Here is a 13,118-nt window from a genome sequence, read left to right as displayed (position 1 = left end):
TGTTGCTGCTTGGACTTTTGACTTTTGATATGTCAGACTGCAAAGGTCGAATGAAGGGTGTGAGCAATGGGGACGGGAGAGTGAGCTTGAGTCGATGGAGTGGCGTCGACGAGTTTCGGGGGTTTCTGGCACAGTCAGCCGGGCGCCGTCGGCTTAGCCAACCGGCCCCGCACACATCCATCACTTCAGCGGTTGGGATGCTTGGTGTGTCTGGAGATGGATGCATGGGGCTGCAAATCGGTTAGATGGGGCACGAAAGAAACTTGGCAGCAGAGATTGGCATCTATGGACTGACATTCACCTGAATGTGAACAGTTGGTTTACACAGCCTGTTCCTCTGCGTTGCTACCCGGTGCGGATGATTGGACTCGAGCTCGGTGCATCACCATCTACCAGTATCATCACAGTTGGATTGTGCCACTTGCACCTGCATGCTCCCGCTCAAGAAATTGAACCAACTTTGGCTTTCAATAGACCTGGATCCACCGGCCAGGGTTGATAAAGTTCACCAACAACAAGATTAACACTCCTTCTCTTTACCCGTACGAGCTTTTCCATGATTAATGGTATGTGTAGGCCTCGCGTAGCAAGTGACAAAAGGAAAAAAAAACATTACCTGTCCCTTTGTGTGATACGAATTTGCAAAGTCTAATCTTAGTCCCTTCAAGGTTTGTACTACACATCTCCCCTGGCATCACGATACGGTCATCAAACCCATTGACTAGCCCAATAGTTTACCTGTATTCTAAACCCGAGAGCATTGTCCTAATTAGCCTTTGCTGTGCGTTTACGAACGAAAGTATGTATTCGTACGAGTATGGGTTTCCCAATGCCGGGCTCGTCTTATTGTGTTGTGTTCAATTACTAGTGGTATTTGAGGGACAGGCGACAAGAGAAATTGATCTCTCTGACGTAACATGCCGGCAAAAAAAAAAAACTTGACTCGGCAACCAGCAGATCACAAGGGGCAGAGAGCACGGGCAGTGCAGAGGGACGTGCTTCGTGATGGGATGTTGGGGGAGGGTTTCCTGCCCTTCTGGGAATGCCTCGAGATTGAAGGACTGCGAGGACAAGGACGTACGAGCAGTCAATGAAGAGAAGCGCATGATATGACATGAAAATGCGTCAACTTCGGTAGAGATGGAGCGGTCTCACCGGAGTTTGTGCGCTGGCTTTCTACAGTGTTGAAGATGGTCTGATTGCACATGTCATTGACCCAACCGCCAAAAAGGTGTGGGGGACGACGCTCAAGTCTGGGCAAATGCACGTAATCGTAGTCGCGGTTACTATAGCACGTCGTGATTGGCTTTTTATAGATGCCATCATCGTCATGGCGCATTCGCAGTGGTTGTACTTGTAGTATGGACTCGTATGTACGAGCGCCTACACGAGGGATGGACTTTTCTAGGTCTAGATTCTGATGCCATGACCATCATTGACTCTTTCTGCCTCTGCCTCTCCTCTCGGGAATTATATCGAGCCTGACACTCCGTATCCCGTACCTGGGCCCTTTCCGCATCTGGCACTACCTAGCAGCCGCTAAGCATCCATGGATCAATCAATTTCATCTCACTTGGGCGGTCATGGGACACCCCCGACGAGCGGGTAGTTTTCAAGTGGGCACTTTACGCAAGGGAGACCGTTAGCAGTCCAGGTCCAGGTTTGGCGCTCATCATTTCCAATAGACCAAGAAACGGCTTTTTGCAAGACTTGACATCTATTGTTTACCTACTAGGTACCCATCTAATCACTTGGACGCGCCTCCTAACCTCCCGTTGCGTCTCCATTCATCTGCCCGTCCAGGGGCTCAGGCTCAGGCTCAGGCTCAGCGCTGCCCGGGCTCTTTGATGAGCCCTCGATGCATTCCGTACACAGCAACTTGCCGTGGTGATCCCCAGCCGCGACGCCAAGGGGGCTGGATCGATACAGCTTCTGTGTTATCCTCCGCACAAAGCTCCGTTCGCAGCAGATGGGCGAAATCATCTGGGCCCAGGCCCCCACCTGCCCCTGCCCCTGGCGCCCTCACCCACTCACCCATGCCGCTCGACTCTACTGTACTCCAGACAAGGTGACAGGCAAATGGTGCGTTTCAGAGCGCCATCAGTGTGTGCTGATACATGACGGAGGGCTCGTCTCGTACCTGTACTCGTACTGCAGTGTTCGTAACAGTGAAAAGGGAGGGCCAAGTCTCGATTAGGTACTCCGTTCGTACCTGTATTGATACTCGCGGCCGTACACACGTACTGTGCTCGTGTGGATGAACATGCTCGCATTCCATGGCGCTCTCGGTTGTGATGCCAAGCACATCCATGTGCCTCTCTCTCCTGTACAATGACAGTACAAACACTGCAAATGCTCCAACTACTAATAGTAGCGGAGGGCCAGACGTCATCCTCAAGCGCATTGTGCATAGAACTCGGTACTAGTGGCGTGTTATCTGAAACGCAGCGTCGACGGTTTCAAGACGGGCATTGGCGTTTGTGATGTATGTACTTGTAACAGCACAAGACACAAGAGCATCAGTCTATGCCATAAAGCACTGTGTCAGCCCTTTCCTGTCTCTCTCTTTTCCTCTTCCGTCAATCGAGGAACCGAACCTGTGTTTGCGTTTGCGTTCTTGCTGGCTCGCTTATTCCTCGCACTACCGTTACGCGCGAGTGCAACTTCATGGGGGCCATGCTGCTGCCGTTGGCTAGTAGATGCATTTGTTTTATCCGGCGGCCAGAGTTGGCAAGGCCTTGAGGGTATCATCGCTCAATGCTGGTAGGCGCATGTACCCAATTGTCAAAACGGTGCCACCATGCGAGTACTGCTACTTGGGCAACGGGGCACAGTGCTGCGAAGCTCATGCGAACTCTCGTCCAACGCTCCGAGTAGCAGGTACATGCCCACGGCTCGGCGCTACACGCAGTGCTACCCCGCCGCCCCTCTAGATTGCACATTGGATCAGCACCTTACTCGTGCTAATGCTCTTTGCTCTAGCGGCCTTTTGGAAGCAGGGCTAGGCGGAACTATCTTTCTCGTGTCTGGGACAAAAGGGCTTTTCTTCTTCTTTTTTCTGCCGTGGGATGATGCTTGGAGAGTTTGTGACGACAGCAGGGAGAGATGGGGAACAAAGAGAAAGACCTGAGCAGCACGAGCCAAAAAAAAAAAAAAAAAAAAAAAAAAAAAAAAAAAAAAAAAAAACCTTGTATCCACAAGACAGCAAGGTTGGAGGAGGTAAATAGTATAGTAAGACACCAGACTAAGACCGTCAAGCCATGTATGTACGATTATTGCTTCTCTGCTTCGTAGGTACCTGACATGTGCGAGTATGTACGAGTACAGGAGCACAGAGGCTCCCCCCCGATGTGAACGGCGTCGTCGCACACGATATGGGGATGGCGCCATGGATCACCCATTCGCTGACGCCTGCATGCTGCTGCGCGAGGCCTTGGCTCTTCAACGACGCTGTTGTCTGCCAGAAAGTGCAATGCGACGCTGTGATAGGGCGTGCTCCGGCCGGGCCAGATGAGATGGATGGCTGCATGCAGGTGACGGGCAGCAGCAGCAGAATCACATTGATTAAACCAGTCAATGGTTGACCGGCACGCACTCAACTACTAATGTACTAATGTACTCGTATGTGGACAAAGGCATCATCCATGGTTTGATGGAGAGAGAATGGATGCAACTTGGAACAGAAAAGGCTCGCCGCTAGTGATGGTGGGCACAGGCACACACGCGCCACCCACTGAAATACCCCTGGCATGCCCTGACAAGTGCGCAGTCGCTGCAGCCCTTCCGATAGACGGGCGGGTACTCCGTCATGTCCCTGAGCAGGGCCTGGCAGCGCTACCCCAGACCACTGCAGGGCCGCGGTGCTGTACGGCACTTTAGCGCCTTGGGCCGTCCGGGTATGTGCGTGTATGTACATGTGCCTGCTGCGCAACGTGGTGGGCGCGCCAGGTACTGACCAAGCCCGCTCGTGCCTGTGTCAAGCCTGGGTCAAGCCTGGATCAAGCCTCTGTGGTCTGGTCTGGTCTGGTCTGCTTCATTTCACGTCTGGCTCCAGTCCGAGCCCGAGTCCTATCGCTAGTACCTCAAGGGCACCTAGCCTACCTAGCCTGTTGGGGACCCGGCCGTGCCTCTCCATCCAATGCTATTGATCCATTTCAACTTCAATTTTCTGGTGATTCCCTGAGCCGCTGGCCTGATCTGATTGGGCTGGCGCCTGCAGCTTGCTGGCAACCCCTGGGCGCCGTGCTTCCCCTCTCAAACTCTCCCAAACAAGGCGCGCTGCTCCAGTTTTATTCTTGCATTACCTTACATTTGCATCTTTGCCAACTTGGAACTTGATGTCCATCACCAGCACCAGCACCAGCACCAGCCGTCGCAGCCACAAGCCTTTTCTTCTTCTTCTTCTTCTGGCTGCCGTGCCTCGTGTCTTCCCGCAACTCTCGCCTCTTGTCGCCCGCAAGCATTGGTTTATAGTTGGACGACGACGTTGCTCGCATCCGACTTTGGACCTTTTGCCTCGCGCGTTATCTGTCGAACCGAAATTTGCCTCTGCTCTGTGTCGCTCGGCTAGTGACGCTGCCCTGACGCTTCCGTCGCTCTCCCACCAGCAACTCTTCTAACCCGCCTTTGCTGCGCGACACCACGAAAGCTCTCTCTCGCCCTTTTCCTGCGAATTCGACGCGCGCCTTGTTGCCTCTGCTCTTTTCTTGTCTTGGATGCGGCATCAGCATAGCTTTGCCTCTTTTTCTTCTTCTTCTTGCTTGACGGAGATAGAACGCTCAGCACGCACTGCTTGACCCCGGAAGCGGGTTTTGGCATCACCAACCGTCCACGCCTTTTCCCGTTGACCTGCACAAGACATCTTCGATCGAATCGTTACACCATCGTTATATCGCTTGCGAAGCTCTCCCGAAGCCGACGCAAATTGTACCACGAGCGTGCCATCAGCGACTGCACCTTTTTTTCTTCTCCTTCTCCTTGTTTGGCGACACTGCGTCTTCTGTTTCTCATCCCCCCTCCCTTGTTTCGACAATCGTCGCCGACGACGTGAGCCACATGAAATAAAGACCTAATCAGCTTAAACAAATCTCGATTGGAATATCGCTTTGCCGAGTGATGAGCATTATCGCTTGACAACGGCCATTTGATTCCTTCATTGTCGACGAAATTCGAGGTTCTGGGGCGACAAGGCCCAACCCTCCCTTCTGTCGCACAGCGCCAAATACCCATAATGCCTGTCATGCTCCATACCCCCTCGAGAGCCTCCACTGCGTCAACCTCTTCCTTTCAACAATTGTCACGGCAAAACACAATGTCTACCTACGATGGCTCGCGCTCGGCGCGCCAGTCCAAGCGGTACTCCATGTCCGCGCTGTACATGTCCATGACAGCAAATGAAGGAGAGATGCAAATTGAGGACGATCTCGCTAAAGGTAATGCATCATGCACTAAGCCTGTGCCGCTGCCCTTCCCCCCCCTTGGAGTACACCACCGCTGATGCCCAGTCTACAGCCCAGAAAGCCCTGCGAGATCTCAAGTCCAAAATCTCCTCCCAGTCCAAGAAGAACTTTGTTCTCGAAAAGGACGTCCGTTATCTTGATTCGAGAATTGCGCTGCTCATCCAGAACCGCATGGCGCTGGAAGAGGTATGCATAAAAACGCGGTGTGATGCTTGTCCGATGAGCCGCTTCTGACGCCTTTGCAGCAAAACGAAGTCGCCAGCCATCTTGATGATACCGAAATGGAAGAAGGCGTCTTCCCCAATGACGACAAGACGCAGAAATACGGAAATCTCTTGTTCCTTCTGCAGTCCGAGCCCAGACACATTGCTCACCTGTGCCGACTCGTCTCAATGTCGGAAATCGATTCGCTTCTTCAGACCGTCATGTTCACCATTTACGGAAACCAGTATGAGAGCCGAGAAGAGCACTTGCTCCTTACCATGTTCCAAGTATGTTGCTTTTGTCTTGGTTGCGATGGCGTACCCCTGTCTAACAGTCATTCTTTTTCTCCTTTAGTCTGTTCTCACCTATCAATTCGACAACACCCCCGACTACTCCTCACTGCTCCGAGCCAATACGCCCGTCTCCCGCATGATGACGACCTATACGCGAAGAGGCCCCGGTCAAAGCTTCCTCAAGATTGCCTTGGCCGACAGAATCAACAGCTTGATCGAACTGCGAGACCTGGATCTGGAAATCAACCCCCTCAAGGTCTATGAACGCATGGTTGAGCAAATCGAAGAAGATACCGGCACGCTACCGCCAAACCTACCAAAGGGAATCACCGCTGAGCAGGCGGCGGAGAACCCCCAAGTCCAAGCCATCATCGAGCCGCGGTTGACAATGCTCATCGAGATTGCCAACGGCTTCTTATCCACCATCATCGAAGGCCTGGAGGAGGCCCCCTATGGCATTCGCTGGATCTGCAAGCAGATCAGGAGCTTGACAAAGCGCAAGTATCCCGACGCCAACGACCAGATCATCTGCACATTGATCGGCGGCTTCTTCTTCCTGCGCTTCATCAACCCGGCCATTGTGACCCCCAAGTCGTACATGCTCATTGACGGAACGCCCGCTGAGCGACCTCGCCGAACCCTCACCCTGATTGCCAAGATGCTCCAGAACTTGGCCAACAAGCCCTCGTACTCCAAGGAGCCTTACATGGCCAAGCTCCAGCCCTTTATCCAGCAGAATAAGGACAGGATCAACAAATTCATGCTTGACCTGTGCGAGGTTGGCGACTTTTACGAAAGTCTGGAGATGGACAACTATGTGGCGCTTTCAAAGAAGGACCTTGGGCTTGAGATTACGCTCAACGAAATCTACGCCATGCACTCGCTCATTGAGAAGCATCGCAATGAGTTGTGCAAGGATGAGTCATCTCACCTGTCCATCATTGTGTCTGAGCTGGCGTCGGCCCCTCCACAAGTGCCTCGCAAGGAGAACCGAGTCATCAACCTTCCCCTGTTTAGCAGATGGGAGACTGCGATTGATGATTTGACCGCGGCACTGGATATTACACAGGAGGAAGTGTACTTTATGGAAGCCAAGTCCATCTTTGTGCAGATCATGCGAACCATCCCCCAGAGCAGCGCCGTCTCGAGGCGGCCGCTGCGACTTGAGCGCGTCGCAGATGCAGCTGCCACGAGCCGCAATGACGCCGTCATGGTGCGCAAGGGCATCCGGGCCATGGAGCTGCTGTCGCAGCTACAGGAACTCGGCGTCATTGACAAGGCTGACCAGTTTGACCTGCTGAGGGACGAGGTGGAGCAGGAGCTTCAACATTTGGGTTCGTTGAAAGACGGTGTGATTGCCGAGACCGAGAAGCTCGAAGAAGTTTTCAAGACCATTCGCGACCACAACGCATACTTGGTTGGCCAGCTGGATACATACAAGAGCTACCTTCATAACGTGCGATCACAGAGCGAAGGCACTAAGCGGAAGCAGCAGAAGCAGCAGGTTCTTGGACCCTACAAGTTTACACATCAGCAATTGGAGAAGGAGGGCGTCATCCAGAAGAGTAATGTCCCGGATAACAGGCGGGCCAACATCTACTTCAACTTTACCAGTCCGCTACCAGGCACCTTTGTCATTTCCTTGCACTACAAGGGTGAGTTTCTTTTTTTACAATGTTCCATCAACGTCTTTTGCGTGCTAACGAGTTTTGAACAAGGCCGAAACCGAGGACTGCTCGAACTCGATCTCAAGCTTGATGATCTGCTTGAGATGCAGAAGGATAACCAGGACGAACTGGACCTGGAATACGTTCAATTTAATGTTCCCAAGGTCCTTGCATTGCTCAACAAGAGGTTTGCTCGGAAGAAGGGATGGTGAGGTACCATTTGACGACGGCACAGTCAGCATTACTTATTACGTGTCACTACGTCAAGTGCGTATTTCGTCTGCACAACTATGACTATATGCAAAGGGGGATGGAAGGGGGGGGGGAAGAGGGCGTTATGGAGCACCACGGAAGCTTTGTTTCCCTTTTTCAAGTGTCGACTAGTAATGCGGCCTTTGTACGCTTCCAGGTTTTGCCACGGTTTCTCTTTGAAGCGGGTGGGATGGGCTGTAACGATGCTTATTTATATACCTTGGTAATGATGGGAAAGGAGAGATGCGATATTATGTGTTTTCCCCCAAACGGCTGGTCCATGAATTGGGAGGAGCTTTTTTTTTGTGGCCAAAATATCATGCGGATGAATTGTTCGTCTTTGTTTCTCTTTTTTTTCCTCTTCTGGCTGTCGTTAATAATGACCACGTTGGTAATGCAATAATTCATTGGATGAGTCTTGGTTATTCCTGTATTTTTATCATTTTTGCTCTTATAGCTCTTGGCAATGAAACAGATACGCTGCGGGAAGCATGATTGAAGTTGTATGCTCGGTATTGCTACGGTATTCTATGTGATGTTATCTACTGCCATTTGTGAACTTGGAATTGAGATATATATACAAGAATGGCCATCGTTTATCTGATTCCCTTCTCTTTCTGACGTCTAATAGTATTGTATTCATATATACGTTATACTCTCCCCAAGTCGCTCTCTTCGCCGCCAGCTGCCCTCCTCATCCAGGCCCAAGGTCGGCGCCACGATGCATTACCACCGCCTCCGCCTCGCCTCCTAATCACGAGCCTCCTCTTGCGGGTCTTGGGCGACGAAGGCGTGGAGGCGGCGCGGCCGTCTTGGGCAGAGGGATCCGGTTCGCGGAATTGGAGCAAGAGACGTAGGGGACGCGTGGGAAGGTGAGTTAAAGCGTGGGTTGCACGCTGAAGTGTTTGGAGACACTGGATGAAGGGGCGGGTTTGGATGAGGTAGAGGAGGATCATGAAGGGGACGCAGACGAGGACCATGGTCAGGGGGAAGCGCCAGTCTGTCACGGGGATGGTGAATTCTGTGATGCCAAAGACGGACTGGTGGAGGTGATTCTTGTTAGCTTTTTGCCCATGACATGTTGGTTTTTAGGGCAAGTAGGTATGAAAGAAAACAACTTACGGTGACGAAAGTCAGGGGCAAGAAGAGCATACTGATCATGGTCAAGATGCGAATGTTGTCACCTTGGTCAATGGCCCTCCTGCTCTCCTTGATGGAGCTCCCGCTGAACAGTTGGTCCCTCAGATTCTCAATCTCCTTCCTTGTGCGTTCATTCCGTTTGAGCACCTCGCCTAGGTCGCTGACGACTTTGTCGAGCTCCCTGCGCAGGACGGCCATTGTCGCGGCGTACTCGATGGCGTCGGGGTTCTGCGGCGGCGACGGGTGCGGCCAGAGGAGCGGGTGCGAGCCGGCCCAGAAGTCGTCGACGAAGGTGTCGATGTAGGCGGCGATCATGGCCTTGATGCCCGTGTTGATGACGGCGAGGGTGTTGTAGGCCCAGAAGTAGCGGCGGATGTAGGTGAAGTGCTTGTCTTCGAAGAGGAGCTTGTCGCGGAGGCGGTGGTCGAACATGAATTCTGTCTGACAAGAGGTTAGCAAATGACTGACTGGCTTTTGCGAGAAGAGACGTATAGGAGGGGTGATGAGTTTGGTGATTCGCTCGTGCAAGATTTGGTTTCTCTTGCCGGCGTCGCGGTACTCTGCGATGAGCAGCTCCAAGAAGGCATACGGCCCGTTGCAGAAACTCTTGAGTTGAAAGTCGTCTCCCCTGACGGTATGCTCGTCATCGGGGAAGCTCTGGATGCTGAGCAGTTGCCAAGGGCCAAACGTGTCGAAGAGGAAGCCTTCCTTGGCTCGTTCCCTGCGCGGCCGCATCTTGAGCGTCTTGGTGGGTTCGCCGCCGAGAGAGAGCGCGAGGACGGAGCCGCACTCTGCAATGTCGATGTGGTCGCCGAGGCGTTTGTCCGAAGGGCGTTTTTCGTAGAGCTGCCAGGGAGCGGGATCTAGACCCTCGCCGAGGAGGGTGTAGTATTTGAAGACGAAGAAGAAGGATCGCTGGCGGAGGTGGGAAAAGGAGACGGGGGGAGCGTCTTTGATGATGTTGGAGGGATATGGAGGCGGTAGAATTGGAGAGGATGGATATGCCGAGGGAGTTCGTTCGTAGGCGCGGTGCATGAAGGCGTGAGTTCGGCCGCGGTTGGGGGTGTCGGATAGGAGATGATGGAGGAGTTCTGTCATGTCGAAGTGAGGTGACATGGTGAGGTGCAAGGCGGCGAGCATAAGAGGCGTTGGTTCTTGGACGATGCTAGAAGAGAAACGCTTTCATGAGCATATCAAAACCAAAGGGGACACCAAGGGCGAGACGTACGTGATACGACCGACGGCTTTGCCGCTGGTGTTGATGTCTTTGATGGCCTCCCACACGATGGGAGCATCGACAATGTTGTCCGGAGGCTCTAGCGATTCATCACCAACGTATCTGACAAAACCCTGCGCATCGACGTCGACATTCGTCTTGACTGCCCGAGCATCCTCCCCAACCTCGTACACCTCAAACGTCGAACTTCCAAAGCGCTCCCTCTCAACAGCGGCAAACTCGCAAAACGACTGCGGCGAGTCAATGTCCCACGGCCGCAGAGGCTCATCCTCATCAACCAGCAAACCAGCAAACTCTTGGCAAAACTCCGAGTCGCGAAGGTGCCTAAGCAACATGTCGTCCGAGAAGCTCATCGGAGTGAGCGCCCGATGCACATGAGACGACGAAACGGCCGCTGCGTCGGGGCGAGATCCCTGCATGGAAGAAGCCTGATCCAGCAGCGGGATAAAGGGAATCTCGTCATCTGGAATCACGCTCCCCTGGAAATGCGGCGTGAGCGGCAGAAACTTGGGCGAAGGGTAACATGATGGTCGTTCGTGGGTGTCGGGAGTGTCGCGGCGAAGACGGGGCAAGATGCTGTTTGCGTCGCTGGCAAAGGTGAAGGCGCGCAGAGGCGGCGTCGTTGCGAGGCCTTGGATGGTGGTGTCTTTCTTGTGGAGGTTGAGGACTTGGTGGAAGGTATGGAGGCTGCGGAGGTACTGCTCGTGGTGATGCTCGACGGATTTGACGAGCGACTCCAGGCTGGTGTTGTTGCGCAGCTGCACAGCCATGGTGGGAGCCGAGATGAGCAGCAATAGGTCAATATAGAGAGAGTACGACTATCAACTAGTATAGAAACTGTAGCCAATATACATATAAAATATTCTACGACGTATCGGAAAACGAACATTTAAAAACAAACCTCATATCATGAAGCATCTTGACAACAGGCCGTTTATATACAAGCATCAAATCATTCTTGTCCGCACCTCGGCTGCCTCCCTCCACCGAGTAGCGATGACGCACCCCGAAAAGCAAAGCATCGGAGTCGCCCGAACTCACATCACAAGCGTTCATCGCCAAAGGGACATGCGTTGGAAGCCTTGGCATTGTATAGGCTGCATCCGCAACAGATGGTGATGTGAGATCTGATGGGCGTCAATGTCGCACCACGTGCGGGCTTAAGCCAAGGGCCGGGGAACAAGACCGACGTCCCCTTTTTGTCCCTTTTCCCCTTTCGCGTCTTAGCTCGGTGTCTTGGTGCGGTTAAGAGACGTCGTTTCGCTGTTCATGCAAAGAAGTGAGGCGAGAATAAAAGTGAGGCTGAGCGTGACAAGGCGGCTTTGGTGCGGCTGAAGGCGGAGCCCCCCGAATCCTCTATGGACCTTTTGCCCGCCAGCAGTTTGTCGCTTCTGATCTGGCATGAAAATGGATTGGCAATCCGTCCAGTGCGGAGAGAAAAAAGAGCTCCGTTCCCGCATCGAATGACGCATATCAAACTCGTCATGACGGAACTCGGAAACGGACACTCACGGCGACAAGGCGGCGGCCCGTCGGGGATTTGCCAGTGAGGACAGACCAGATCATGCCCGTTAATCAGAATCTCTATCCATTATCAACACCATGGCGGGTATCATCATGTCCGTCATATACTAGTAATTTTTCCTGCCATAAGAGAGCAAGGGTAAGATATCACCAATTATACCGAGCCGCCTATCCACCCCTCCCACCAAACCGGTGCCATCCCATCCCTTCCCATCCCTTCCCATCGTGTCTTCGTAACTCCATCATCCCGTCTCAACGGTGCAGCAAATGATAAAAGTGCTCAGCGCCGACGCACCTGGGGAAACTTAGTTGATGCTTTGTCTTGGCATCAACTAAGACACAACCGAGACGGGCTTGTGGGCAGCCGAGGCGTCGTCGACCTCCATAGCATCGTCATCGCCTTCCGCCTCGCCCTCGCCCTCTTCTTCTTCCTCTAGTTCGTCTTCGCTCTCGCCCTCAATGTCAACGCTGCCATCCTCAGACATCTCTTCTTCCTCGGGGTCGTGGTGTCCGTTCTGGTGCTCGCTCTCAATGCCCGCCATTTCAGAGTCCTCGCCCTTTTCCTTGGCAGCGGCCTCCTCTTCGGCGGCCTCCTCTTCGGCCTCCTCGGCGCCATATTCTTCCTCGTCCGCAACAAGGTCGGCCTCAGGCTGCTCAGGAGGGAACTCGGGGGGAGCAGAGGCCTCGGAGTCCCTAATGACGCACAATTAGAATCTGGCTCTGGGCGCGTGACGAACACAAAAACAAGTACTGACCACTTGATGGCGAAACGAGTCACACGGGGCTTCTCAGCAAGGACATTACGCTTCACTCGCTCGATGATTGGCTTGGTAGGGGGCTCTGCGTTGAGCTCCTCCGAGTCGTACTCGTTGTTGACATAGTATCCAACCCGAACAAACTCGCGTCCATCGTAGGCGCAGGTCAAGAGCACGACCGTGACACCCAGGATATCGGCGTCGGGGATGCGAGTGGTGTTGGGAGCCTCGGCCTCGAAGAGGAATTTGTTGACTCCGACGGGGATTGGGCCGACGAGAAGGGAGTCGAGCTCCTGGTCGTATTGGTCCCTGCGATGTGTTAGAATCAGGACAGGAAAGAAGCTGATGCCCAACGAGGAGGGGTCGCCTTACGAGGTGGCAGATCCGACGTAGGTCAGTTTCCACTCGAGATCTGTAGGCAATGAATTAGGCTACCATATTTCAACGGGTGTGAAGGAGCCGAATGGTCGTGACTAACCCTTCTCAAGCGGCTCGAGGCACTCGAATGTGATCTCGAACTCGTACTTGTCGGTGAACTTGGCGGGGTTGTTGACCACCTTGACCCCAAGAAGCGACACGACAGACAT

General features: G+C 53.3%; 3 protein-coding genes across 3 annotated transcripts; 1 reads left to right on the top strand and 2 right to left on the bottom strand.

The window, feature by feature from the left end:
• Nucleotides 1-5,311: 5,311 nt before the first annotated feature.
• Triagg1_10022 (uncharacterized protein) lies at nt 5,312-7,835 on the top strand (the record flags this gene model as incomplete). Its single annotated transcript, XM_062894054.1, has 5 exons — nt 5,312-5,432; nt 5,512-5,645; nt 5,705-5,950; nt 6,018-7,611; nt 7,675-7,835. The coding sequence occupies 5 exons, from the start codon at nt 5,312-5,314 to the stop codon at nt 7,833-7,835; spliced, it is 2,256 nt and encodes a 751-aa protein (XP_062751036.1).
• A 690-nt stretch (nt 7,836-8,525) lies between these two features.
• Nucleotides 8,526-11,022, bottom strand: Triagg1_10021 (uncharacterized protein; the record flags this gene model as incomplete). The annotated part of the gene is made up of 3 exons (XM_062894052.1): nt 8,526-8,915; nt 8,998-10,180; nt 10,244-11,022. 3 exons carry the CDS (start codon nt 11,020-11,022, stop codon nt 8,526-8,528), a joined length of 2,352 nt encoding a protein of 783 aa, XP_062751035.1.
• A 1,086-nt stretch (nt 11,023-12,108) lies between these two features.
• Nucleotides 12,109-13,118, bottom strand: Triagg1_10020 (uncharacterized protein; the record flags this gene model as incomplete). The annotated part of the gene is made up of 4 exons (XM_062894051.1): nt 12,109-12,469; nt 12,532-12,840; nt 12,904-12,943; nt 13,010-13,118. 4 exons carry the CDS (start codon nt 13,116-13,118, stop codon nt 12,109-12,111), a joined length of 819 nt encoding a protein of 272 aa, XP_062751034.1.

This window comes from Trichoderma aggressivum (genome assembly GCF_033847375.1).
Source record: "Trichoderma aggressivum f. europaeum strain CBS 100526 chromosome Unknown scaffold_063, whole genome shotgun sequence".
Lineage (NCBI taxonomy): Eukaryota > Fungi > Ascomycota > Sordariomycetes > Hypocreales > Hypocreaceae > Trichoderma > Trichoderma aggressivum.
Note: the sequence above shows the minus strand (reverse complement) of the source record. Positions and strands in the feature narration are given on the sequence as shown.